Genomic DNA, 26,483 nt, shown 5'->3' on the forward strand with positions numbered 1-26,483 from the left:
TCAGACTCAAAGAACACACTCTGACTAACACCCGTTAATTCAGTTAAGATGTTTCTGAACAGTCTGGATCGTTTGTGTAAGAGTGAGAAACCGAATTCCTTCTGTTTTAATTCTGTTTTTGCATGTTTGTTGTGACTTAAAGGCAAATCTGAGTTGACAGAGCGTAAACCTCCTGCTCTGACGGTTTGAGTGAGATTGTGTGATAAGCAAAAACCGTCACTGTAATAACAGGCAGCAGCCGGACAGGTGTGCCTGTGTGCGTGTGTGTGTGTGTGGTGTGTGTGTGTGTGTGTGTGTGTGTGTGTGTGTGTGTGTGTGTGTGTGTGTGTGTGTGTGTGTGTGTGTGTGTGTGTGTGTGTGTGTGTGTGTGTGTGTGTATGTCTGGAGAAAACACATAAGACCTTACATGGGGGGAAAATATGACCCTGAAGGTGTGTTTTCTCCATCTACGGCTGGCCTTGAGAGTAAGCAATGCATTTATGGTGTAAATCCCCCCCCCCCCCCCCCCCCCCTTTTTTTTTCTTTCTTTAACAAGTTGTAATATCGACTCTCATCTGCTCCCAGGCATGCCGCTGCGAGCTCTTAACTGCTTTTCTCTCAAGGTGTGGTGAGGCAGAAAAAGGTTTATAGGGATATCAGGATGTGCCATATTAATAAAGATCAAACCGCTAGAGTGGATCATTAACTGGGAAAGTCCGACTAACATAGCCAAACACACTTCGAAACAACACTGACACATAACACAGGATAAGAAACTGAGAAGTGTGTGTGCAGAAAACCCCTGCTGTTTATAGACTGATAAGGCACCAGAGAGGAAGATAAACACTGCGGATGTTTAAGAGGTCAGTTCAACCCAATAATGAAGAAACATCTCTCACTTTAACTCGGCTCTGAGATTTTTGGATCTGTTCAAAAACACTGAAGATCAAGAGATCTCGCTCTTCATCACTACTGGAAGATTTTTTCACATAACCTCATGTTTGAGTTAATTCTGTTCATGTCTTTTAGACACGAACACTGTTGTGGATTAACAAAAGTGACATATTCTGATATTTTAGTGTTAAGATGACAATCTCTGATGGTGACTTAGACCTCAGATGGTTAATTTTTTATAATAAATGAAGTGTGTCTTTCTCCCTCACAGCCTCTCCCTGAGTCTGATTCTCCTGAAGGTTTCTTGCTGTTAAAACAGTTTTTCTTCCCACTGAGGCCAAGTGATTTCTCATAACAGGTTGTCTGATTGTTGTGGTTTTCTCTTTATGATTAGAGGATCCTTTTCTTACAATATAAAGCACCTCGAGGCAAATTTTGTTGTGGTTTGGTACTATATAAATAAAACTGAGTTGAATAAATATAATACCAAGCATTAAACTGATGTGCTTCCAACTTTTTCTCCCTAGTTGGGCTTTTTTACCCCTCAGCTTCAAAGGCTTGGGGTATTGTTGTCAGCCCGCTGAGCAACCAGGCAGGCAGGGTGGACATGCAACTTGGTGAATGAGGGGATGTAGGATTTTCAAGTTGATACCATAGGCACATCTACTGAAAATCCCAGATGTGATTGAAAATCACTGACCTTCAAGGTCAGAGGGTGTTTTTTTTAGAAAATCTTATGAATTCAGTAACTTTCTGGGAGCCAGGATTTTCAAATTGATACCACAGGTCTATCTACTAGGTGGTGACAGACAGTTTTTTTTCTTTGTTCAAACACGGACCTGTTTAAACAGACCTTGGCTTAATAGTATTAATGAATTAATAAGCTGTGTACTTTATTGTGAAGAAGAGACTGGGAATCATGTTTTATCTGTACAAAAAACTGATCGTCTGCTTCCCTAACATCCTCCTCTGTCACACCAACCCTCTGCACCTTCTCCTTCACTATACTACAAGCTTCTCTGTGGTCTTCCTCTTTTCTTCCTCCCTGGCAGCTCCATCTTGAACATCCTTTATCCATAATATCCCAAATCCCTGCTCTGTCCAAACCATCTCAGCCTTGCCTCTTTAACCTTGTTTCTAAACTTCTAAACTAGACCTGAGCTGACCCTCTGATGTATTCACTTTTAATCCTGTCCATTCTGGTCCCTCCCAGTGAAAATCTCAGCATCTTCAGCTTGACCCGCTGTCTTTTTATCCCTCAGTCGTAAAACGCTGAAAGGGTATTATCATCCAAACTGCTTGGCAAGCAGGGAGGGCAAGTTTGTGAATGCGACAACTTGAGAACGAGCTGACATAGGGATTTGAAATTCGTACCGTGGGTGCATTTTTGAAAAATCTCAGACAAGTTCGAATCTCAGTGACCCCACCTCAAGGTCAGGAGCTCAAGGAGAGGATGTCACATGACTTCCCAGCGTTTACTGGGTGAACCACTTGACAGCGTCACAATTTATGATACTCTGTCTTCTTCTTTTGTTTCCAAAATATTCTTCTAAAAACATTCAACACCTTTAGTTTAATTCAGTTATCTGTACAATGGCAAATAACAACAACAGTCGCCTCAATCTGGCATTAGATAAAGACCCAACAGAGTGAAAATCCCAACAATCAGGCAACAATTTTGTCGTCAGTTTAGTAATAAACAGTTAGTTTTGCAGGTTTTCTCAAGCATCCTGAGGTGTCCAGTTGCAGACCCCCTGATTTGCATAAAGTAACCTAAAGCTGCCAACATTACATTGTATCTCTAGTTATACAGACAGTGTGTGGGAAGCTTGAAAATGATGGAGCTTGTGGAGACTTGCATCAACACTGTATGATGACAGTGTTTTTGCTTTTCATCTGGGGGTCAGTCAGGGCTAGTCAGTCACTTTGGTCCAACACTCTGGTCTTCATGTAATTATACCTTTGACCTCAGACTTTTTAAACTGTAACGGTTTGTGGCTTAAATTTCTCTGGGTGAATTTCCGCTGGAATTCCTTTAAATTGTCTTATCAGTGGAAATCTCCAAACTGGGCAAAATAAAACCATATTTATCTGGCTCGTGCCCAGCATAAAAAGAAATATAATCACCACGGTGTTGTTAGCATTCATGCATCCATGCCTCCGATGTTTACAAAAAGACAAAATCTGTCTGAGTTTTCTGAAAGCCCGTCTTTCCTCTCTCTGTGTCTGCAGAACAATGTTTACACCTGGCACGCTTCTGCAGACAGGTGCTCCTCTGGGGTTTTGTTGCTCCATTTTATGCCATTATTTGCTCAGAGATTAGGAGCCATAATTGGAACTACTACACAACATTACTCATATCTGAGCACACACACTCAAGTACAAAAAGACAAGCGCATGGAAGTGTGTGCCAGAGGCCAGCACTTATGTACACAGATGCATGAACACAACTGCTAACACACAATCGCTTCCTCTCCCTCCTGCCTGACGCTGTGTTCTTTGCTGGTTTCGTCAGGTGTTTCGAGGCCGCTCACAGCTGGCAGCGTCTCTGAAAGGTTCAACTCTGCAGGGAAAGTCCAAGAAAACAAATCGGTGAGTGCCGCTGCTCCTTGTGAAACCAGTTTTGGCTCTCTCACACACACCCCCAAACACACACACACTCACCCCTCCTTCATTCATCTATCAGATTTCCTTCAAAAGCAGGACTGTGCTTTGTTGTGAGCAAACACTAGACCTTGAGGAATCAGCTACTATCGCACAACAGCCCCAAGCAGTGCACACATCCCACACAAAGACACCCTTTTACAAACTTGAACCAGCATGCATTTATAACTGTCATGCCAGTAAGACAAGCCAAATTGTTGATGATAATTGAGACACAATATAACAGAGGGCACGCGGCGTGCAGCAGGTGTGTGGTTAATCAGTCACGCGCTGCAGGAGTAGGGGGAGGCCCGACTGTATGGTAGGCTTTTACGCCACCTCATTGATGTGTCGTTGTGGTGGTGGTGGTGGGGTTAGAGCTCGACACGATAGGATTCTTTTGGAGGATGCACCACCACCAGGATCAGACAGGGTTTGATGGGGTGAGGGGTCGGGAGGGTAAACAGGGCTTTTGCACGCTGGGCTGCAGTGGAATGGATGCAGGTGCTCCACGTGATCTACGATTAATCTCCTCTTTATGACGGATGAGAGGGAGCCCCTGAAAAGCATGAATGAGAGCCATAAGCCCCCCACAATTATGCCTGACCACGATGGGGGTCTAGCTGGAGTGCTCAGAGCAGGATTCATACAAACATTTGCATAATTCACCTCACTGAAACCAAGTATCCACACACAGGATTATTTACAATGAAGAGAAACTCATAAACCATTAGTAGGTTTTTCAAGATAGAAGCCATACTGCAAGTTCTTCCTCACGTGCTTCTTCAGAGGCAAACCTGACGTTATTAAAAGTTTTGAACCTACTTCCCTACTTGCTCATTTTGATTACTCTGCTGTGTCTTTGAAGAAAAAAAGGAAGTGCATGTACTAGGTGTTGGTTTTCAGTATTGGTGGTGGGGACAGGAGGGGGTCCTTTTCTGCATCAATGTATGATAAAATTGTCTTTTTTATAAAGATGGAAACACAAAAATTAGACAGCGAGTGGCAGCTTTCCTAAAGTTCCTCAACTCCTTTGCCTCATGTGTTTTATTGCAAACACAGGAACGAGCCATCTGCGTACCCAACAAAAATCTACACTAAATAATGAAACAGAAGTTTAATCTCAGTTTTTGTAATGATGCACGCAGATCAGCCACAATATTAAAACCACCGACAGTTAAAGTGAATAACACCAAGCAGTCTTTGCAAAGACACTCCCCGGTGGCAGCAGCTTCCCACAATAAATGGTAAATACTTTATCCTCAATTTGAGTACTAAAAGTGCTTTCTTTCTACAAGGAAGGATCAAACCAACATCTTTCCCATTATTAGAAGTACTGCTATACTACCTGAGCCCAACCATGCTGCAAAAATCACCATGGAACTAATAGAGAAACAAGCAAAGCCTCAGGATATTCATATAGCTGAGAACTCCCAGAGTCAGTTAGGGAATTTGAAAAAGGGGGAAATTATGTGAATGTGCACAGGGTTAATTTCCACCCCATCTATAGCTTGGTACATTATTTAATCATTTACATATAAAATTGCTGTTTACACCTCAAGTTGTTAGACATGACAACAAATAGAACAAGAAGAAAGATCCATGTGCATGTGGAAATTTCTAGATATGGGGGCTATCGCAGACTTGTACTGAAAGAACCGCATATTACATTACCCAGGTCAATCTAATTCCACCAGAACCTTAACCTAAAATAACTCCTTCATGTTTCTGCTGAAAAGCGGACTAACTGTTAAATGTTAAATGATTTTTTTCCCTTCTGTTTCTGTGCAGGATCAGTCTGAAGGAGGTTCAGGGTCGCCATCGTCATGGATCATAGACCCAAGTCCGTCATTCGACATGTTCAGATCCTCCCATTCTCCCTCCCAGTCCAGCCACAGTATGTTATCCATTAGATTTACTCAGAACACATATTTTTTTCAGGCTCTGTCTGCGCTGCCATTACATACCACCTCTGTTTCAAAACTAAGAGCCTACTACAACAATACTTAATCAATACGAGAGCCCATCTTCACCATTAGCGCTTGATCCAGTAAAAGCCCACTCAGTCCCTGTCGGCTCTGCTTTATTAGAGGCCATTGTCTCCTCACTGTCAGCGCTGTGTTTGGCGTTCCCTTGCCTCCGGTACACTTAAGCCTGTTAATCCTCGCTAGGGCCAGCTGGCCTGCAGTATCACCTTCACCTGTAGGGCCAGCTTGTGCACATTCATGAGTGATGGTTTAGGGGCAGTGCTTTACTGTATGGACCACAAACACTAGAGAGCTGGCAGCAAAAGGCCAGAAAACAGGCAGGAGTGTTGTCAGCACAGTGGAAATGGAGAGCCACCCTTGAAGTAATAGCTCGCTCTTTTTCCTCCCACCTTCATTTGACCACATCAGTCAGACTGTGATCATTTTCTTTCTTTTTCACTGGTGTCTTACTTATCCATTATCCGTCATTGTGCTATAACACTAATGATCCATGGCCTGCTGTATTGCTAGAGGAAGTTACAAATGCATCCATCACAGCTGAGATTGATGCGTCCGAAGGCTGAGCTGCAGGGCGCAGCGTTGTGTCCGCCAAGTCCAACATGTCTGATGCCACTGTCGGCTGATTGACATAAATAACATAATTATTCATTTTTCATGCTTTGCAGAACTTGCAAAACTGATGTTTTTTAAGTGTTCCAGTTACGTTAAATGGATAAATAGTTTTCCAATATAATGCACTGCTTTTCCTTTTACCATCATGTCAGCATTACAGAGGCGTTAAAATAAAAAGTATTTCTAAATCTTGATACAAGGTATCAGTCATGAAAAACGATTAGTTACAGAAAGTCTCCTTGTGAAGGATTTCGCATATGTCACTTTTCAAAGCACACGTTGGCAAAGTGCTTCAGGGTTTAATAAATATACAGGACACAATCAGACTTTCAAGCACATTACATTTTTATATAAATTCATCAGCGTGTGTGACATGGACTGGGTGTGGGGGTCCAGGCCTGTCTCAAAAATGTCACACCTCAATAGGTCACATGGGTGGGACAAAGCTCTTGTGGTATTGACCCCACGCCTTTTTCCACACCTTGACTCATGTGATGACACACTTGATTAATAGTGCGTCACCTACCCTGCTGCAGGACAACCCCCTACTGGGATTAAAAAGCTGTGACTGTCCACCTTTTGATTTTAGAGCTGAAGAGAGGATGAGAGGGTAAAAACAAAGCAAAACAATATGAATTCCTAATAAAGTTAATAATATATAAATAAATAAAACAGCCAATAACTAAGATGTGCAAATATGCAAGCGTGGATAACATCTTGTGTCACCAAAAGTTCTCCTTTTATATCAAAGACAATAATTAAAATGCCCTTGAACTTGGACATCCAGGCAGCCAAGGATGCAACCTGGATGTCCAAGCTCAAGTTCTGCTGTTTTGCATCATAGTGTAATTGTGTTTTTGAAGAGATACGTGTTTGATTCAGTTTAGTCACTCAAGATTTTCCGTCTGATCAGGTGATACCCTTTGGGACAGCTTTGTACATTCAGATCCAGTCTCTTTATGGATGAAGACCTTTTCTGCCAACAGGAACATGCAAACTCAAAACTCTTGTTATGAAGACAAATTTTAGTTTCAACGAGGTACGGAAGTGATTGAAACTTAGAGAGGTATCTCCTATAAAAGAATTTGTGAGGACACCCAGAACCTCTTCTCTGTGTTTTACAGGTCTTTCCTAAAGGTTGACTTTACTGTGTAACATATTTGTTTACTTCCTCTGTTTCTGATTGTAAGAAGTGACCACACAAGTTAAGAGCATTTTATGACTCTTTAAAGGCATTTTTACAAAGACTGATTGATTTATTAGCTTGTAGAAGGTATACAATGTATATCCATTGTCTAGTTACACAATAAGTGAAATTCCATTAAGCTGTAAAATGCTTCTTTTTTGGTTCCTGACAGATTTTAGAATAAGTCTTTGCTTGTTTAACTACCCTGCAAAACTTAGGCAAACATGAAAAAGATGTCATGCAGAGGATCCCGGTGATGGCTTGTGTGCTTTGACCTTCTAGAGGCCAAAGACACGGTCACCCTCAGAGGGAAGGGGTCATTAGCAGGCCGTGGAGAGGTCGCTCCGGAGGTTACGGCGCCTCTAAAAGATCCCCAGTGTGTGGCATGTCTTTGTGTGGATAGGTGAGATTTGGCTACCCTGGACGTGCGAGCAGTTCAACCTTTCATTTAAGCCCCTAATGGAGGGAATGACCCCAATTTGACTCCATGAGAATATTGGCATCCCTTTTGTAGGTTTAGTGTGATGTACAACTTCTCAGAATGGATTTGAAGATTATGTCAGATTTCCATCCTGAATGAACTTCCCTACATTTGTAGAAGTCATAGATCCAAACCCTACAATTATAGTATGTCCATCACTTTTATTAATAACAAAGGTTTTATGGATTGTATCATCCATAAAACCATACAACCAAACCATAAAGCCATCCATTGTTATTCATTGGACTCATGGAACTGCAATCGTTAAATTGTTGCTGGTGTTTCCAAGCAGCACATCTATATTCAGGCTAGCATTGGCTGAAGCAGTGAAAAGACATATACAAGGCTGTCCTGCCCTATTCAGTTTATTTATTAATTATGTTTATTATTATTATGATTGTTGTATATATGGTACATTATTGTACCATGACTGAAAGCCCAGCCAAAATACTGCAAACCATAGTTTAAGAATAATAACATCAAAGTGGACTTCATATGACAAAGCTACCAATGCTGGAGATATGCTGAGTAATGCTAAGTCATGTTGAGTAACTAAGTTAAATTCTATTAATTATCACTAACCTGGTGCTGCAGATGACTGCCCCTACTTCAGGCTGGTTCTGCTGGAGGTTTCTTCCTATTAAAAGAGAGTTTTTCCTTCTCACTGTCGCCAAGTGCTTGCTCAGAGGGAGTCAATTGATCGCCAGAGTTTTCTCTGTTTTTGTAGGGTCGTAACCTTACAATATAAAGTGCCTTGAGGTGACTGTTGTAGTAATTTGGCACTATATGAATAAAACTGAATCAAATAGAACCTTATAATAATAATGATAATAATGATATTATTATTAATGTGTGACGGGGCTTCATGCACAAATTGCTTGTTACTCAAACATTACAGCTGGGTGACTAATTTTAGCTAGTTCATTCCTAATAGTGTTAGTGCTAATGGAATTAAATTTAAAGCACATAATTCATTTCAAGTTCAAGTGTTATTGTCAAATACACAGTAAAAAAAAACATAGTTCCCAGTACAATTAAATAATTCCATTGCTGTTCACAACAGAAAAGAATCCAGTGATCATTTAAAAACAACAGAAACAATTATAAGAGCAGCATATGACAAAATACAGTAGAAATAAATGCATAATATAATGTAAGATAAAAAAAAATCAAAAATCAAAAAATATGAGCTGAAATATGCTATTTACATAATTATACAATTTACATTCTTTTTAAGTTATTTTGTTCTTATATAGAGATTTAGGTGGTGATTATCAAAAGTGAGGCTTTGAGGCAATAAGCTCAATACCAATATTGTTACCAATAAATTGGTAAAAAGAAAAAAAAAAAGAGTTAAATACATAAAAAATCTTCTGCACCTTCTACTTTGTTTTGGCCAAGCTCCATGAGTACTTATATCATGAATTTCCTGTAATAGAATTGAATAAAATAACCAATTTGTAATCTCTACAAAGCTCTGCCCCAGATCCCCACATCAATGAGTCATCCATCCCTTTGGATCGATTGAAAATGGTTGAATGATTCAGAGATTAAACCAGACCCAGAAATCAGCTGCTACAAGATGCCCTGGCTCCCCAGTGAGGCCTGCGATAAGACCTTTGTCCATCTTTGCTCATTAGGAATTCATAGGTAGAATAATCCCTTCCCTCGTAATTGTTTCATGGCTGTTTCTCTGCTGCTCGGTCACTCTGTGTTCACCCTCAGAGTTTAGCATTCAGCTGCAACTAAAGATGTAAGTGCCCAAATGAATGTGGCGATGTACGGGGCCACAAAGAGCACTAATCTGAACTGACCCCAGTGGATTGTTCCAGGGAAGTTGAGGAAACTACGGGACAGATTAGGCTGCAGAAAGACAGAGGTGATGCAGCCAGAGATTAGTCATGTACTAAGCAAGGATCGTTTCACCCCCTGTGGACCACACACTAACAGTGTAGCCATGTCACTATTGTCTCTGAGCCACCATCACTGTGGACTCATTGGCTATTGTCTCTGAAATCCTCCGGCGTTTCCCAAAAACCTGGACTCAAGCCCATTGATTGGCACTTGTCAGGGCAGATAGAGAGGGTGACGTGTTGGGAAAGGCATCGATAAAGGAGGCCTGAAAGGAAAATCCCCTCCCCATGAATAATAATTTGAGAAGGATTTTCTTTTTAATTCCACCCTGCTCCTATTCTGCCATTCATTCAGGACATAGAGGAGTGAAGGCTCCGGGTGGCATCAGTGAATGGCCTCGGCACGCTGATTGTCTCGTTGATGCTCATCCCTTTCTCAAACATGCAAAGAAAGAGATACAAGTCCAACCTTATTGCCTCTGGCTGGTGCGCTGCATGGCAAAGGGCAAGCGGTGTGTGTTGTGGGCGGTGTGTGGCCTTTTTTCGAGATCAGCGAGGGGATTTGACTTCGCCACTCGCAGCCAAATCCAGCTATCTGCTGTGCTCAGATGCTGCGGTTGGTATGGTAACCTGCTCTGTGTGTTTTAGATGGGCTGTTGTTTTCAGCCTGAACTAACCAGTAATCACGGCTGTGTATTCATGGATTAGGCCACTGGAGGTTAGGATAGGAGGGCTTCAAAACGAATAAACTGAATACTGAATCCTTTCACCCTGATATAAAGATTGTGCAGGTTTGGAATCATTCAGAAGAAAATTTATATATAAAAACACCTCATAAACCACAGTATGAAGGGGATACATGAAGATGAAGGTGATTTTAATGTCGTCTGTATATTTTAGAACAATCAGTTTTAAAGTTTTGACAAATGGACACCCCTGTTCATATGCATCACAGTAGTTTGGTCCACCACCTACCGTTCACTAACTCCTTTGCTGTGCACACTTAAAACAATAGAAGTCTGCGACTTCTTCTACAGTCATCAGAATTAAACACTTAGCAGCCACCATATTGTTTCGGGACAGCCGCATCTCCATGTTTATGCAGACTGGAGGTCTCTCTGGGAATGATTTGGGGCTCTCCCAGGGAGCATATGTTACATAGTTTGCCTGCCCATGCAGCTGAGCTGTGGTGATGCCCAGTCTATTTGCTAAGGGGAATGTAATTTTATTTTTAATTAGTGCAACATATGATAAAAAAATACACATTTTTGTAATTAGGAAAAAATAAATCTTTCATTTCATAGCTAGTAAAATTAAAAATAAAGCCATTCATACTGGAAGTGATTTGTAATGGCATGGTGACCAGAGACAGGAAAGACTGGGAAACTGTGAATATAGGCCCTGGACTTTAAAGGAGAGCGATGGAAGCTGTTTGGAGTTGACCATAAACACAAAATAAGAAATGAATGATTGATTTTAGGCAGAGGAAAACAGATTAGTCTGGTTAATCATGTCTGTTTTGATGTTTCTTTTGTTCTTATGAGGGCTGTATAAAGTTTTATTGAGTCAAATTTGTCGTTTCATAATTAATGAATCAAGATGATTGATAAAATTAAATGAGGCTTTTTTTAACCAAAGCTTTTGTTTTCCTTTTGAAATCGTGTTCCTTCTCATCTCTTTTGTCATCGTGTCACTGTTGAAGTTTTTTGTTGCATATGAAACAGAATGATAAATTTTTTGCTCTGAAGATGAATACATTTCTCCGTCTTTCATCCGTTTTGATGACACTGGGGCTTCAGAAGGACGTGGAGGCGTGTGATTGTGTGCAGTGTGGTGGAAGACGGCCTGTCAAATGAGACATGGCTCCATCAATCTGAGCTGCTGACCTCTGCACGCTCACCGGCAGGATAAATGAACGCTCGCCACCACCACGTTCGTGAGGCTTATTGAATCCAATGTCCATCATCTACTCGGCCGGTCGAGCTTTCTCCTCTTAATGAATGGACCCGTCTCCCGATGTATCACATTTTGAATTATCGCTCATGTGCTAACATAAGAAACACTCGTGTTTGCAAAAGTAGCACGAAGAAAAGAGTCTGAAACTCTAATGGAAACTGTCGCAAAAGACAATTTGAGGCTCCTTTAAGCTCAAGTCTGCATTGATGGCGCTCTTTGTCTCTACACTTCTACACCAAGAAGTGTATTCTGTGGACTTTGTATTTGGAGATAATGGGACTCGTAATTGGCTGGTCAGTGACAAAATGGATGGCTGTTTAAGTCTGGCTCTTTAGTGCGGCACTGAAAGGACTGAAGGAGATGTGACTGCAGCATTCGAAAGAACAATTTGATGAGAATTAGTGTTAGCTATTAACAGCCTGGAAATGGGTTTTAGTGCTTTCTTCTAAGTGGCTCCTTCCTCGAGAATCATGAATACAAATGTGTTTCTTTTGCAGCACTGTGATGATTAAAGGGTTAAAATGTAGAGAATAAGCATGGTAGAGCCAGGTCTTTCTTTTTAAATGTATATTTCATGTTGTATGCCTTCACTCCAGGTTCCCACACAGGCGAAGGGGGCCCTGATGAGGAGGAATCCAATTATCCAGGATGGAGGGACCAAGCACAGTCCCCAGCTGGAGGGAGAAGGCCTGGGAGTCTCGAAGATAAGGAAAGCAAGATGGAGGAGAGGAAAACAAAGGTGCTGAACGTGCTTTCCAAACTGCAGGACGAAACGCCTCGACAGAGCAAAAGCAGCAAAGGCCACTCAAACTTCGAAGACTGTGAGTTTATTAAAAAGATCAGAATGGTTAAGGTATTTTTAAGTTGTGTCCTGGCAGAGATTTTTCCATGCAAGTCCTATAAATCTCTGTGTCGATGGCATCTCGATAGAAAAAACACCCTCAAGGAACAGCTTCTTTCCCCATATCGGCAAGCTCTTCAGTGTCATGCTCTGTCTTTGACCAAAAAGGGGGCGGTGTTTGTGATATCATCAACTGTAAATAAAACCTTGAAGAAGAAAGTTTTTCTCACCATAAGCACTTGAAATAATCGTTTAGAAAATTAGGCCCCCTCCCTTAACTTTAACAGTACTTAAAGCATTGTTTGTAAAAACGTCACAGAAGGCTAGAGGCCAGTAACTGGAACTGAACCCAAGCGCAGTACCCAGAGCGGAGGCAGAGAAAAGGTTTTAACAGAGTTTTATTGATCAACACAAGGATAAAATTTGGTAGTGACAAACTGTACAGGATTTGGGTGGCGTGGCAACGTGGCAACGTGGCAAAACAAAGGGGCAAGACTGAGAAGGAAACTTGAGTGGGAACTGTCATATACTGGGTTGCCTGTGTTGAGGGGGTGGGCATTGCGGCTTTACGCCACCCTGACATGCTTTGCGGCAGGGCTGTCTATGTACAGTTCTACTCCTAGCTGCCGCACCCGTTGTTGTGCTGTAATAACCCATGTTGGATATCCATTCAATAAAGCAGCATCAATAGAAAGCTACCGAGTGGTCATTCTACATGGTGTCAGAAGCGACCCGGACCATCGCCGGAATAACGCCATAAGGGAGGAAACAACAGAATGGCTAAGTTTAATCCCCCGACAAGCTTCCCCTTCGATAAGCCAACGGAATGGCCCGACTGGAAACAGCGTTTCGAGCGCTACAGGACTGCAACGAAACTCCACAAAGATGAAGGACAAGTACAGGTGAGCTGCCTAATCTACGCGATGGGCAATGAAGCAGAGAACATTTACAAGTCACTCACCTTCGCCACCGATGAAAGTCGCGACGACTTCGCCGTCGTATTGAGGAAGTTCAATGAGTATTTTTTCCCGCAGAGGAACATTATACATGAGAGAGCATGTTTTCACCAGCGTGTCCAGCGGCCAAGCGAAATGGCGGAGTTTTATTCGAGCCCTGTATGACCTCTCAGAGCACTGTGAGTTTGGTGCATGTTAAGAAGAAAATATCTGCGACCGTATTGTGGTCGGGATACGAGACAAGGACCTCTCCCGCAGGCTACAGCTGATGAAGGACCTCACGTTGGCGCAAACGACTCAGATCGTCAGACAGTCAGAGGAGGTCGCAGCGCAGGTCAGCTTGCAGGGAGATGTGGGAGGCTCAGTACAGGAGGTACGGGATAAACGGAAAAGCATGGACTGGAAATCACAACAACAACACCGAGGCAGGCTACCCGCGGAAAAAAAATGGGCGGGGCGTGACAAGAAATGCGGTAAATGTGGGAAGACACAGCATGCCAGGGACGAAAGGTGCCCGGCAGCAAAATCTGTTTGCCATGGCTGCCGAAAAATGGGACACTGGGCCAGGGTGTGTCGTAACACCAGATCAGTGAATGAGGTTACTGAGACAGAGAAAAGCGAGCAGGCCTCATACTTTCTAGGCTCAGTGTGTAATGCAAAAGGAAATAGTGAAGCATGGACTGTGCAGTTACTGCTAGACTCTGCCCCAATAGAATTTAAGATTGACACAGGAGCAGATGTCACTATCATAAACGAAGACACGTTCCACACACTTGCTCATAAGAGAACACTAGAGCCTTCTAATCTCCCTCTAGATAGCCCTGGAGGAGAGCTGTTATGTCTCGGCTACTTCAAGGCCACAATAAGCTATAAAGGCAAAGACTACCTATCCAAGGTGTATGTGGTTCGTGGACGCAGAGTCAACAACCTTCTCAGCCGCTCCTTGTCAGTGCAGATGAACCTGGTGGGAAGAATTGATGAAACAACGCTCATTGCCACCAGGAACCAACCACTTTATGGTGAACACGGAACACTAAAAACTGAGCCAGTCAAAATTCAGTTAAGGGACGATGCTGTGCCATACGCGGTGCATACGACACGCCGTGTGCCTTTCCCCATGCTGCAGAAAGTGAAGGAGGAACTACAAAGAATGGAGAACCATGGTGTAATTGAGAGGGTGACCCAACCTACCGAATGGTGTGTCCCAATGGTGCCTGTCTTGAAGAAGAACACAGCAAGGGCCAGGATCTGCGTCGATCTGACAAAACTGAATAAGTCTGTCAAAAGAGAGCACTATATCTTGCCTACCCCTGAGGAAACAATGTCCAGGTTGAGTGGGGCAACGGTCTTCTCCTCGCTGGAGGCAGCCAGTGGATTTTGGCAGATCCCGTTGCACCACGAGAGTTGCAAACTAACGACATTCATCACGCCATTTGGCAGGTATTGCTTTAAGAGGCTGCCCTTTGGGATAACAAGTGCACCCGAGATCTTTCAGCGAAAGATGTTGGAGACCTTAGAGGGGCTCGAGGGTGTGGAGGTCTTTATGGATGACATTCTGGTCTATGGGGCCACCATGGAACAACACGACACCCGACTTGAGAAGGTGCTGCAGCGCATTGAGTTAGCCGGACTGAAGCTCAACCGAGAGAAGTGCTCCTTCAGACAGAGCCAGCTTCGCTTCCTAGGGCACCTGATCGACTATTCTGGGGTCAAGCCAGACCCTGAGAAAGTGAACGCCATTCTTCAGCTGCCATCACCAGAAAACATGCAAGAGCTTAAACGGATCCTAGGAATGGTTAATTACCTGGGCAGATATATTCCTGCTCTTGCCACAGTATGCCAGCCATTGTACGAGTTGCTTAAAAGCAAAAACAGTTGGATCTGGGGCCACCCACAGCAGGCAGCCTTCGAGAACATTAAGAGAGCGCTTACATCAGCACCTGTTCTTGCCTTCTATGACGTCAACAGACTCACAGCCGTATCTGCCGACGACAGTAGCTATGGGCTTGGGGCTGTGCTGCTTCAGCTTCATGGCGCAGAGTGGAAACCTGTTGCCTACTGCTCTAGACACCTCACAGAGGCTGAAACACGCTACGCTGGGGCTCTCCACTCAACTAAAGAATGCAGTGCTGCAGTGCCACACCTGTCTGGCACAGAGGCCAATGCAGACAAGGGAGCCGCTCATCTCCACACCCTTGCCGGATCGTCCATGTCAAAGGATAGCCCTGGATCTCTGTGAACACAACTGGAACAATTACCTTGTTGTGTCGGACTACTACTCACGTTTTCTGGAAATACTGCACCTACCATCCACAACCAGTGGCCAGGTTGTTCAGAAACTGAAGTCGACCTTTGCTAGGTTTGGAATCCCTGACGAGGTGGTGAGTGACAATGGCCCTCAGTTCTCCAGCTCTGAGTTCCAGGCCTTCGCGAGGGAGATGGATTTCGCCCACATAACGTCTAGTCCCCACCACCCACAGGGAAATGGTCACGCGGAGAGGGCAGTACAGACTGCAAAGAAAATCCTCCGGCATGATGACCCACTAATAGCACTAATGTGCTATAGGTCTACTCCCTGTGCCACTACAGGCTTCAGCCCAGCGGAACTTATTATGGGGAGGAAGATCAGGACAACCCTGCCCACCTTGGAGAAGAATCTTCAACCTAAATGGCCCACCAAAAGAGAGGTTAAACGAAGGGACGCTAGTCAGAAGGCCAAGCAGGCGTTCTACTACGACCACCGCCATGGTACTAAGCCCCTACCTCCACTCCATCCAGGGGATGCTGTCCTTACTAAGCTGGACCAGGAGAAGGCTTGGGCAACACCTGCCATTGTCTCCAAGGAGAGCGTCACTCCGAGGTCCTATCTCGTTGCCACACCCCAGGGTGCGGTGCTGCGACGGAACCGCCGCCATCTCCTCCTCGAACCATCTCCACGGGCTATGCCACAACCCCTTCCACCACCCACTGTGGACACTGAGGGGCTGCCATCCCAGTGCGCTGGTGTCTCCACTCCAGAGACCCCACCCTTGGCTCCTAGTCCGGCCCCAACGCTTGCACCCACTCACGCAGACGTCCCGGATCAGGTACGCACAAGGTGTGGCCGGGTACGCAGGCCAGTCAAAAGGCTGGATCTGTAGACACTGGGGTAATGGGAGGGAAGGAAGGACTGGGGAGTGGAAATGCTGTATTGTTGCTGTTTTACACTTATGTTTTGAGCTGCAACCAATGCTGCTGTTACCTGGTTGAATTAATTACCCTAAAGGTTTAGCATGTTTAATAAGTCCTGTTTTGTGGACACTGCCCTTCAGGCCAACAGTAAGCCAATTGTGCCCGGGTCCTTAAGAGAACCGCCCAGAGGCTATTATAGTGTCACATGTTATCATTGTGTCGTTGCTGTTCTATTTGGGGTTTGTTATTGGAAATAACATGAAAAGGGGGGGGGATGTCATATACTGGGTTGCCTGTGTTGAGGGGGTGGGCATTGCGGCTTTACGCCACCCTGACATGCTTTGCGGCAGGGCTGTCTATGTACAGTTCGACTCCTAGCTGCCGCACCCGTTGTTGTGCTGTAATAACCCATATTGGATATCCATTCAATAAAGCAGCATCATAAGAAAGCTACCGAGTGGTCATTCTACAGGAAAGGTCACATTTGCAGAGATTTGAGAAATGGATGTGTTGAAGGAGAGGCGGCGTAGGTCCGGGGAGTTTGATGATGTGGATATGGCTGAGTTCTGAGTTCCTTGTAGCTCCAAGACCAAGGGATGGCAGGAGGGCAGGCAGGTGAGGCAAGGAGTGAATCCCAGGAAACGGAGAAGAAAATCCAAAAAGTCCAAAAGGATGTGTGGTTTAAAGTCGTGGAGCGTCTGGGAGCAGCAGAGTAGTCGACGAACTGGCAGAGAAGCAATGTCAACGCAGAGCTTAAGTCTCCCAGCCTAATTAGCTCAATCAGCTCCAGGTGGTAGAGGGTGTGGTGGCCCTGCCCATGGGCGGAGACCAGGGAAGTTCAGGAACCTAGTGGAAGTTTCCAGCCACTCACCCAGACCATGACAAACCAGTTTCAGATCTTGCAGAATCAACTAAATACATCAATGTGTTTCCAAAACATTTGTGTGTTGTATCGAAGAGATATCAGCTCAACATAAAAAACCGCTGGGCAGTACTTCTGTGTATTACCAGTTCGTACCACAAGACGGTGCAGTGTTTACTTTAACCCTTATTTAACCAGTCGAGTCATTAAAGCTTTGAAATTTTATTCTACTGTATTGTCTAGAAAGAACTGGGGTGTCAAACCTAAGGCCCAGGGGCCAAAATCGGCCCGACAAAGACTGCTTTGGAAAATCTATTATAGAAATTTTACACTAGATCCACAGATGAAAAGAATCAACAAAAATAAGAAAATGAATCCTCCAGTTTATACAGGACAGTCTGAACAATGAGCTCACAAAACTTTTACCAAAGAATGGTAGTGACAGATCTCTTTCTTTTGCTACAGCAGCATTTCTCATTATCATGTAGAAAAACTGTACTGTTGAATTTGGACTTCTTTTTGTAATCTTGCGATATCTCAGCGATTTCATGTCCAGTTAAACTTGTGCACACTGACAGAAAGGCAAGTTTCAGATTAAAGTGGGCCCACAATGTAAAATATATAGAGCTATAGAGCCGATACCATTGTCTGCATTTAAACACTAGCTGGCTCTGGAGTTTCTTTCACAAGTGCTACAACAATACTAAACCTACCACAAGCCTTTGACAAAACCTGTAGTTAGATTTATGGGGAGGTGTGTGGTTTTGCTCATGGCATACAGTTTCTGACATTATTGTGTGTATGATGTAACTACAGAATATTTTTAATGCAGGAGTATGAATCCTACTTAAGAGCACAAGCCTCTATATATTTATAAATCTATATTTATCAGAAGTTAAACATTCAAAACTACCTCCACACTGTCCCCTGGTGGCAACGTTTTATCTAAATTCTGCAGAAGCTAAAAACAAAACGGCACTTGAAATAACAGCCATAAAAAGCGTTATTTGCCATCGTTAGACTGAACTTGACCTGAAATTAGGTTTTCATTGTTGTCCTAACAGCACATTGATCACACATAAACTCATTTCTGTTTCTTCAATGGCCACTTAAAGCTGGCTAACAGCTGTGTGTACAACCACTGCATTTGGATACCATTAAAGCTTGAAGTTATGAAGTGTGGCACCGAGACTGATGGGTGTGCAGGCGCAGGGAGCTGTAGATACCTGCTAGCTGCCTCCCATTAGACCAAAAGGGTTAATGGGCGATGTCCTAGTGGTTACATCCATCTTTTATATACAGTTAAGTTGGAGGTGCACATGAAGCTGGTGTCTGGTAAGCATTTGTGCATTCTTCTGATCATGTCATTCACTGTTTGTTAACATGTTGAAGTTGTTGTTGCGTCCATTTGCATTTTAAATTCTATACACCCAGTGTGAAGCGTTTTTAGTCTGAACTGAAAAATAAACACAGACAGACATCAGCCTGGTTGAAAATGTTAAGTGTTATTCTTAACTGTTAGCAATTAGCAATATTTGAATGCTGAATCTGTCTGTCTGCCAATCCTCTTCTTTGCCTCACTTAATAGACGATGCATAAAAAACACAAACGCATTTACCAACACTCCTCTCGACTCCAAAAATTTACCCTCAATTACAGCACTTGATTTTTACAATTGCCTTTTTTCTGCAAGCAGGAGTTTTAGCCAGGAGTTCTCGAGTTTCCCTCAAGTGCCTAATGTCTGGCATCCGAGCCTTTGTAAGAGCGCTGGGGGCAGCAGCTCCGACAATAAGCATCTACACCTAAGGTCAAGTCTGAAGGGGCTGGCCCTCTGCGGAGGTCAGTCAGGTCAGAGTTGGCATGTGAGTGTTGGCACCCATGAATAGGACTGATTGGACAGGTTTGTTCAGTGAGTAATCAAGCAGGATGGAGAACCCAGCAGCTGGCCTCGCTACTTTGCAGGAAGGTTATTACTAATGGAAAGCCTTTGTGTTGTTACAGGAGTGTGCACTGTGGTTACTGTGTGTGTGTGTGTGTGTGTGTGTGTGTGTGTGTGTCTACTGTCACTGTTTATTTTTGACCAGAGCATGACATCTGTTTTCAGAGAAATGCTCCTAAATCACACTGTGAACTGAATTTTCTCATTATCTCATTATCAAACAATAAACCGGTGTCAGGGCTTGGTGGAGACCAAAATGGAGGAAAAAGAGAGTGACTACTGACTGATTGCTATGCCCTAACCACAGACTGCTTTCTCGGATTCTGCCTCAGACCATTTATTTCAAACCCTCTCCACTCTCTCACTATATTCCACTCTTGCAATCTAATAAGGCTAAATATAAAGCTCTAAAACAAATGATAACATTCAAAACACCTTTGCTCAACTAAATACTAAACCCCAAATTTAATTCTCTAGAAAGCACCGCATGCACACCTGTCAATCAAATTAGCCCCACTCCCAACATAACACCTCAATTACATCCAAACAGGTGATTTTAAAAAAGTGAATGTTGTAACTTTGTGTATTGTGAATATAAGCCCAACAAGGGGCAATGGTTGGAAGTGAGCAATAGCTATAAACCTATGTGCAGTACATCCTTTCATGTTTTATATTTGGACTATGTTAAGCTTCACTGTCCCTTTTAAATAAATAAAGAATTATAAACTGCTAAAATTAAAGGACTTCCCCTCCACAGAGACCAAACCTGTTGTTGTACCAGGCTGTGAATATGTTGCTTTAATACAGTTTTTTATTATAAGAGTAATTCTAATAAAAAAAAATGTATGTACATTAATAAAGTAACAAGACTCGGAAAAATCTCAAGGGGTGAAAAAAACCCTTTCTCTCCATATTATAAACATCAAATAAATCCAGTTAGTTTTGAAATCTTTTGTCTTCTGTATAAAAATTAGACTCCTTGTATTGATGCAAAATGAAGGATTCTTTCATTATTTTTCAGGTTTAGAAAAAGGGTTTTGGTTAGAATTAACACAAAATTATTAGCATTGAAAATTTAATTAACACTGAAATATGTTGAAATTATGAAGGCACTCAGTGACTGTGCTTGTGTGATTGGCTGCTGTGTTTTCTCTCCTGGCTCATTTTTGTATTTTTGTCTGCCAAGGGTCCTTTTCTTTTCTCGTGTTTGTCCTTGTGTGTGGCTTGTATCTGTATGTCTGTGAACTCCCTCTGGTTCATTCTTGTAACTGTGGCCCCTCATTAGTCTCTAAAAAGGACATAATTGTTCTTGTTTTGTTCGGCACCGAGCCCTTGCCAAAGGATTCCCAAAATCCACCCCCACCCCTACACCTGTAATTTTTTTGTCCATTCAGTCCCGTGACACTCCAGGTTGTCATCAGTCAGCAATCGCTGCCGTGCGCCTCATGTCTGGAGTCATTCTGCAGAGATGAGTCAAAGCAGAGACAGTATGTACACAGGCACAAAGAGAAGATTGAATGTGATGAGCTGTTGGTTGCTTGCACAACAGAAAAAAAAACAAAAACTTTTTCACCTTTAATCTTCTGTGCCCCCTTTTTATAGAATAAGTGGCACCTAAATAGGGCTTTATATGCTTCATGTGCCCTTTTTTATGCTGTGAGTCCACTAAAGACAATCTTTTTTTTTTTTTCTTTTTTTTCTGAAATAAGCTATTATTGCTCCTGATTCCCCGAAAGCTTTGCAAAGGACCTCCTGCTTTTGAAAAGCACCATGTGTACTTTGTGGGCATGCCATGCCTGGGTAAATGACCCTATTGTTATGGACACGAGCAGGTAAAGAAAAACTCATCTAGGCTCTGTGACCACAACATGCAGAGAGAGGATGCCACACCCCAGATTCATATTATTTTTATTTGAAAGCAAACATAAACTAAGCTACAAGAGGCGTAAAAGGAACAAAACGAGGTAACGCAAATAACCCCCAAAATTTCCTCCCTAAACTAATTAAAAAACTAAAAATTAACCAAAGCTATGAAAAAAGGAAACACAAAGAATATATACTCAGAAGTCCATCAAAACATACAACCTTAGCATGTAGCAGCTGTCTGATCTAGGAGACTTTTAACAAAAAGAAAGTAAAGAAAGAAAGAAAAACCCAATTTGTCTCTTTAAACTGATGTTATTAAAGTTTCTTATGTCTATCATGAAGACAAATGCAATCTGACACTAAACAAAATGTAAAAAACACTAATATTTTTAGCTAGCACCTCTGAGCTTTGCTACGACAAACCTGCAACCTGCCTTCTTGTGCACATTACCCTTCATAATCTACCTTCATCAGTCCTACTTAATGGATGATGTGGGGGTTGATGTTAGACTACTGTGAGAAAAAAAAATATTTTACCCCACTAAAAAAAGTAAAACTAAAAGGAAAAACAACTGTAATGATTGTGTGTGTTTACAAATTTAACTGAAAAGAAATAAAGGTAAACTCAAAATGTCTTTTTTAGTTTTAGTCTTAGTTGGTGTGGTGAAATTTGTCAACCAAACAAGCAATTGGTGCAGATTTTTAGTGAGAAATGTTAGCTTATGAACTTCCTAAACCTGTCCCTGATAAATTTGATACACATGCTAAAAGCAACAGAGAAGCTGATAGAAGCTAAACTACAATGAGCAAATAAGGCCACCTTCTCCAACCCTTCTGCCCATGGGCTTCTCCCAGTCAAACAGCCAAAATACCTCAGCCAGGAGGCGTTTAGGAGGCATCCAAGCCAGGATGACTGAACCACCTCAACTGACTCCTTTTGATGTGGAGCTCTACTCCTGACTGAGAAGAACCTCCTTTTCACTGCTTGTATTTATGATGTCATTCTTTTGGACACTAAACACCGCTTGTATGAACGTAGATGGACCAGTAAATCTCCTCTCACCCAGGATAAGGACCCTAAGAGACCTTTTAAAGGCCTCCACTTTAGGATTCATGTCAATTCCAATTCACCGTAGGTACTGAAAGCCTTGAACTCCAGTTCCAGAACCTGTTTAAAATGAACAAATATAAAACAATATAACTACAAATAGAATAAAGTTAATGAGAAATATTTACTTTCTCAAAAATAAAAAACAATTTACACTCAGAATCACCTTGCAACACAAAACAACAAGAACAACATAAAAATAGGAATAATAAGGATGTAAACCAGGAGAGTTATAGTTGATATTCAGATGAAAACTGATTGGTTTTCAGCTGTGATTTGAACTGTGTCAAAGAGTCTAGCTGACAAAGTTTTAGTGGTAATGAGTTTCTGGACTTCTAAAAGCCACTTTGGGCTCCATTAACCTCTGTCTCCAATGGACAACCCAAGCGGATGTCAAGTAGTTGTGGTTTCCTTTGTGTTGCTAAAGCGTGCCTGTTAGCCAGCGGCTGGCTGTGGTGGAAGGGACTCTGTGGGTCTCTGATGAATGCCATTGTTGATATGGAACACCTGCCAGCCTTGAAACCAGCCTCACTTTGACCCCACCCAGTAACACCACCACCACCAGCCCGTATTACTGTTTTCTACCTGTGGGTTGATGTCTAATTGTTGGCTCCAAACAGTGAATTAAAGAGAAAATGAACAAGAAAGACCAGTTGCTTAAAGAGCAGGTAACAAGAGGTCATAGAAATAGTTACGTGTTTGCAGGGGGATGTCCATAGTGTGCGTTCAGGTACAGTGCTTTTATGTAACCCCTATTTGTTCAGCCTTTGGTGTGGCATACCTCTATGTATTTACCATCAGTCCAGAATGACTAGGCAAACAAACAGCTTGTCTATTGATGAGCAGGAGCGTGGAATATGCCCGCTGTATTCATAAGAGAGAAAAAAAAGAAGGGGTAGAGAGAGAGAGCAAAGTAAATCTGTCAAAGAGTCTATTATATGGTGTCCAAACAGAGAGTGCCCTCTACAATGGCCTTATTAATGGCACAATGTCAAGGAGCGGCAGGGCAATAATAGCAAATGATTTGTCTTTGTAAGGTTATCTCTGGAGATCAGGTATTGCAGTAAAGCAGATGATTTGGACTCTTGGGAGCATATCAGGGGGATCTGATTGGTCGTAGGCGTGTGTGCATGTGGAAAGCGTAAGTTGTGGTTTGTGGTGAGGCCGATGGCGTGCAGCCAGAATCAGGAGTGTGGCCGCTACGTGCGTCTTTGTTTGTTTTCCTACCAGAGCTTTAACACCCCCCCCCTTCAGCACACACACAAACACACAGTCTTTTTGGAGAAAGTGAGGGGTGGAGTCATGTGTCCATGCAGAAACAACAGAGGCTGAAGGATAACGCTGCCAAGTACCGTCACCTGTTTTTGCACTGTAGTACCTAATTCTGCTACACTGTGTTTTGAACACTGGTGTATTTGATCCCAGCGTTCATGAAATCGTGGGTGACCTTTTAAAAAAGCAGTTGCATTTAAAGTTCTTGCATTTCCCATGTTTGCAACAGTTATGATTATAATATAGTCTTTCACCACAGTCACTGACAAGACAAAATTCCACCTCCCTTCTTGTTTTCTGTTTTCCAAGCTCCAAGATAGTATAGAAAGTAAGCGAAAGTCGGAATTGTGAAGGTGGTTTTTAAGCTCCATAAATATTTTCCATGTATACAGTGATACAGTTACCTGCCTGCAACTCAGTTCCTTGTTGTAATCTAGTCTTTCTGGACTGTGAGTGAATGGTGGGCTACAGTTTCTCTTAAACAATATATTTTATTGTTTTAGGCGATCGTGGCTCAAGAGTTGGGAGTTCGCCTTGTAATCGGAAGGTTGCCGGTTCGAGCCCTGGCTTGGACAGTCTCGGTTGTTGTGTCCTTGGGCAAGACACTTCACCCGTTGCCTACTGGTGGTGGTCAGAGGGCCCGGTGGCGCCAGTGTTCGGCAGCCTCGCCTCTGTCAGTGCGCCCCAGGGTGGCTGTGGCTACAATGTAGCTTACCATCACCTGTGTGTGAATGGGTGGATGACTGGATATGTAAAGCGCTTTGGGGTCCTTAGGGACTAGTAAAGCGCTATATAAATACAGGCCATTTACCATTTTACCATTTATTAGGCGCTTTCTAAAGATATAGGCTGATATAGGCTTTGAACTGACACAAGGAGACACAGAACCACCCCAAAAAGACTCTGAAGCACTATAAAACAACCTATGTCAAGAGACTTGGAGCCACCATAAAAAGGCCAAAATTACCACAGACACTCAGAACCACCAAAAATGTACCTGCGATGTTCCCCCTTTACTCCTGATGTGATCTCCTGTGCTGTCCTCTCGTGTTTACACCTGCAGTTTGTATTTTGTGGACTCAGTATCAACTAATAAATGTAATTAATTTAATGCGCAATGTGACATGCATTGAATTTGTGAGTACAAAGGTAACAGGTTGGCTGTTTATTCTTTAATATTAATCCTTTGCAGGCTGAGTTAAATGTGCATGAGTAGTCTGTTGTAACTCAGGTAGCTTTCATGAAAAATGTACAGGTATAGGGGGGAACGTTATTGCTGTTACACAACTTACTCATACATTTGACTCTATGTGTTCAGTATAGACTGCACCTCCTGCTGGTGTGTTATAGTCCAGTGTTTAACCTTGATCTGTTAAGACTTCTATCTTTCATGTGGAGGCTGACATCTCCACCTCATCTGACACACCTGACAAAGTTTTGTTCTATATTATTGTGTAATGACACGCTCAAAGCTCATACCTTTCACCTGCTTAACACATAGGGTCTCATCACTTTTACAGAATCATCTCATTTTTAAGGACTTTTAAGGACCCATTTCTCAGAGATTTTATTTTGTCAAAACATGTTTATCTGCTTCTGTATGAACGCACTTTGTTCTAAATCTGCGCTCTTAATCACATATTTTAGTCCCGTATATGTGGGGCATGTTTCACCCTGACATCTTCCTGCTGTCAAAAACGAGGTCACCTCCTCTCTGCTGCTGAATGTGACCTTTGTTGAAGGAATTATGGGGCACAGCATACAGTGTGATGATGAGCAGAAACAAAAGTCTGGGATTAAGCGGGAAAGAGAGCAACAAACAAGTGGACATGTTACAAACACAATGAACCCCTCTGTGTGCCCGTGTGTTATATATCACAGCCTTACATTGTGTTTTTGTGTAGGTATGCACAAATTGAATGTGGGTTGTATTTTAAACTTAAGGCATCGAAACAGTCAGAAGTGGGTGAGATTATGTTTTCACATACTTCACTTTTACTCCCGGAAAAACACATATTTATAGAAAATCCTAAAACATACAGGAAAGTTTTTTTTAAATATAGCACACACTTTAACCAAGATATCATACAGTCTAAATTACCAAAAATAAAGATTGCATTCCTCACTTTTGTGTGAGTGCATATGTGTTATATTATTAACATAAAAATGTCATGTTTTTGAAAATGGAAAATCACTGAGTGCCTCTAACTTAAACCCTTCAGAGTCTTCATATGGTGCAGTTTTGCTGTTGAAACATAGATTTTTTTTTAATCAGAGGGTCATGTTGGGACATTTTGCACATTTGTCTGATTTTACATGTATTTGTGTCTATAGTAAGCTGTTCAGTTACAAGACAGGATTATTTTGCTGTTTCTATTCAACAAATGAAAGCTAGGGGGAAAAAAAGGTAACTATCTTAGGATTTGTGGAAAAACTAATGAACCCCATTACCGAGCACAAATTCCACCAAAGTGTTAATTTAAAATGCTTTGGTGGTTACATTAGACATTGGACTGGTACCCTTAAGAGCAGAAGTTATTAATAGTAGATATTGAGACTCAGAAAGGGCAAAACACAGCTAAATCAAATGAATATAGGAGCTGCTGAAGGTAGTTCTATTAATAGTTTATTAACAGTTTTAACATGCAGAGTAATTGGTAACTAAAATTTTTAAAATTCATGGCTCTCTTTAGACTCAACCCTACTGCTGCTGCCAGCCTGTAGTAGGATTTATCAGAAACCTGCCAGATATAAAGAGGTTAGCGAGCTAGAGAAGCAGTTTATCTGCATACAAACACTTTTTAATTTTTTTTTATTTTTTGCTGTTGATTCAGGCGAGGTCAGATAAATAACTTTTATTGGCTAACCTCAAAACT

General features: G+C 42.4%; 1 protein-coding gene across 4 annotated transcripts in view; it reads left to right on the top strand.

Annotated features, from left to right (window-relative positions):
- The window catches only part of LOC102082573 (uncharacterized), a 72,113-nt gene that overhangs the window by 31,033 nt on the left and 14,597 nt on the right, over positions 1-26,483 (top strand). For 3 of the 4 annotated variants that reach the window (XM_019347306.1, XM_005475891.3, XM_019347307.1), the window contains exons 8-10: positions 3,389-3,465; positions 5,308-5,413; positions 12,189-12,413. In XM_019347306.1, coding sequence (XP_019202851.1) covers positions 3,389-3,465; positions 5,308-5,413; positions 12,189-12,413 — 408 coding nt within the window. The remainder of the gene's footprint in view (positions 1-3,388; positions 3,466-5,307; positions 5,414-12,188; positions 12,414-26,483) is intronic. The other variant, XM_019347309.1, reaches the window with a different exon arrangement.

This window comes from Oreochromis niloticus, linkage group LG17 (genome assembly GCF_001858045.2).
Source record: "Oreochromis niloticus isolate F11D_XX linkage group LG17, O_niloticus_UMD_NMBU, whole genome shotgun sequence".
Lineage (NCBI taxonomy): Eukaryota > Metazoa > Chordata > Actinopteri > Cichliformes > Cichlidae > Oreochromis > Oreochromis niloticus.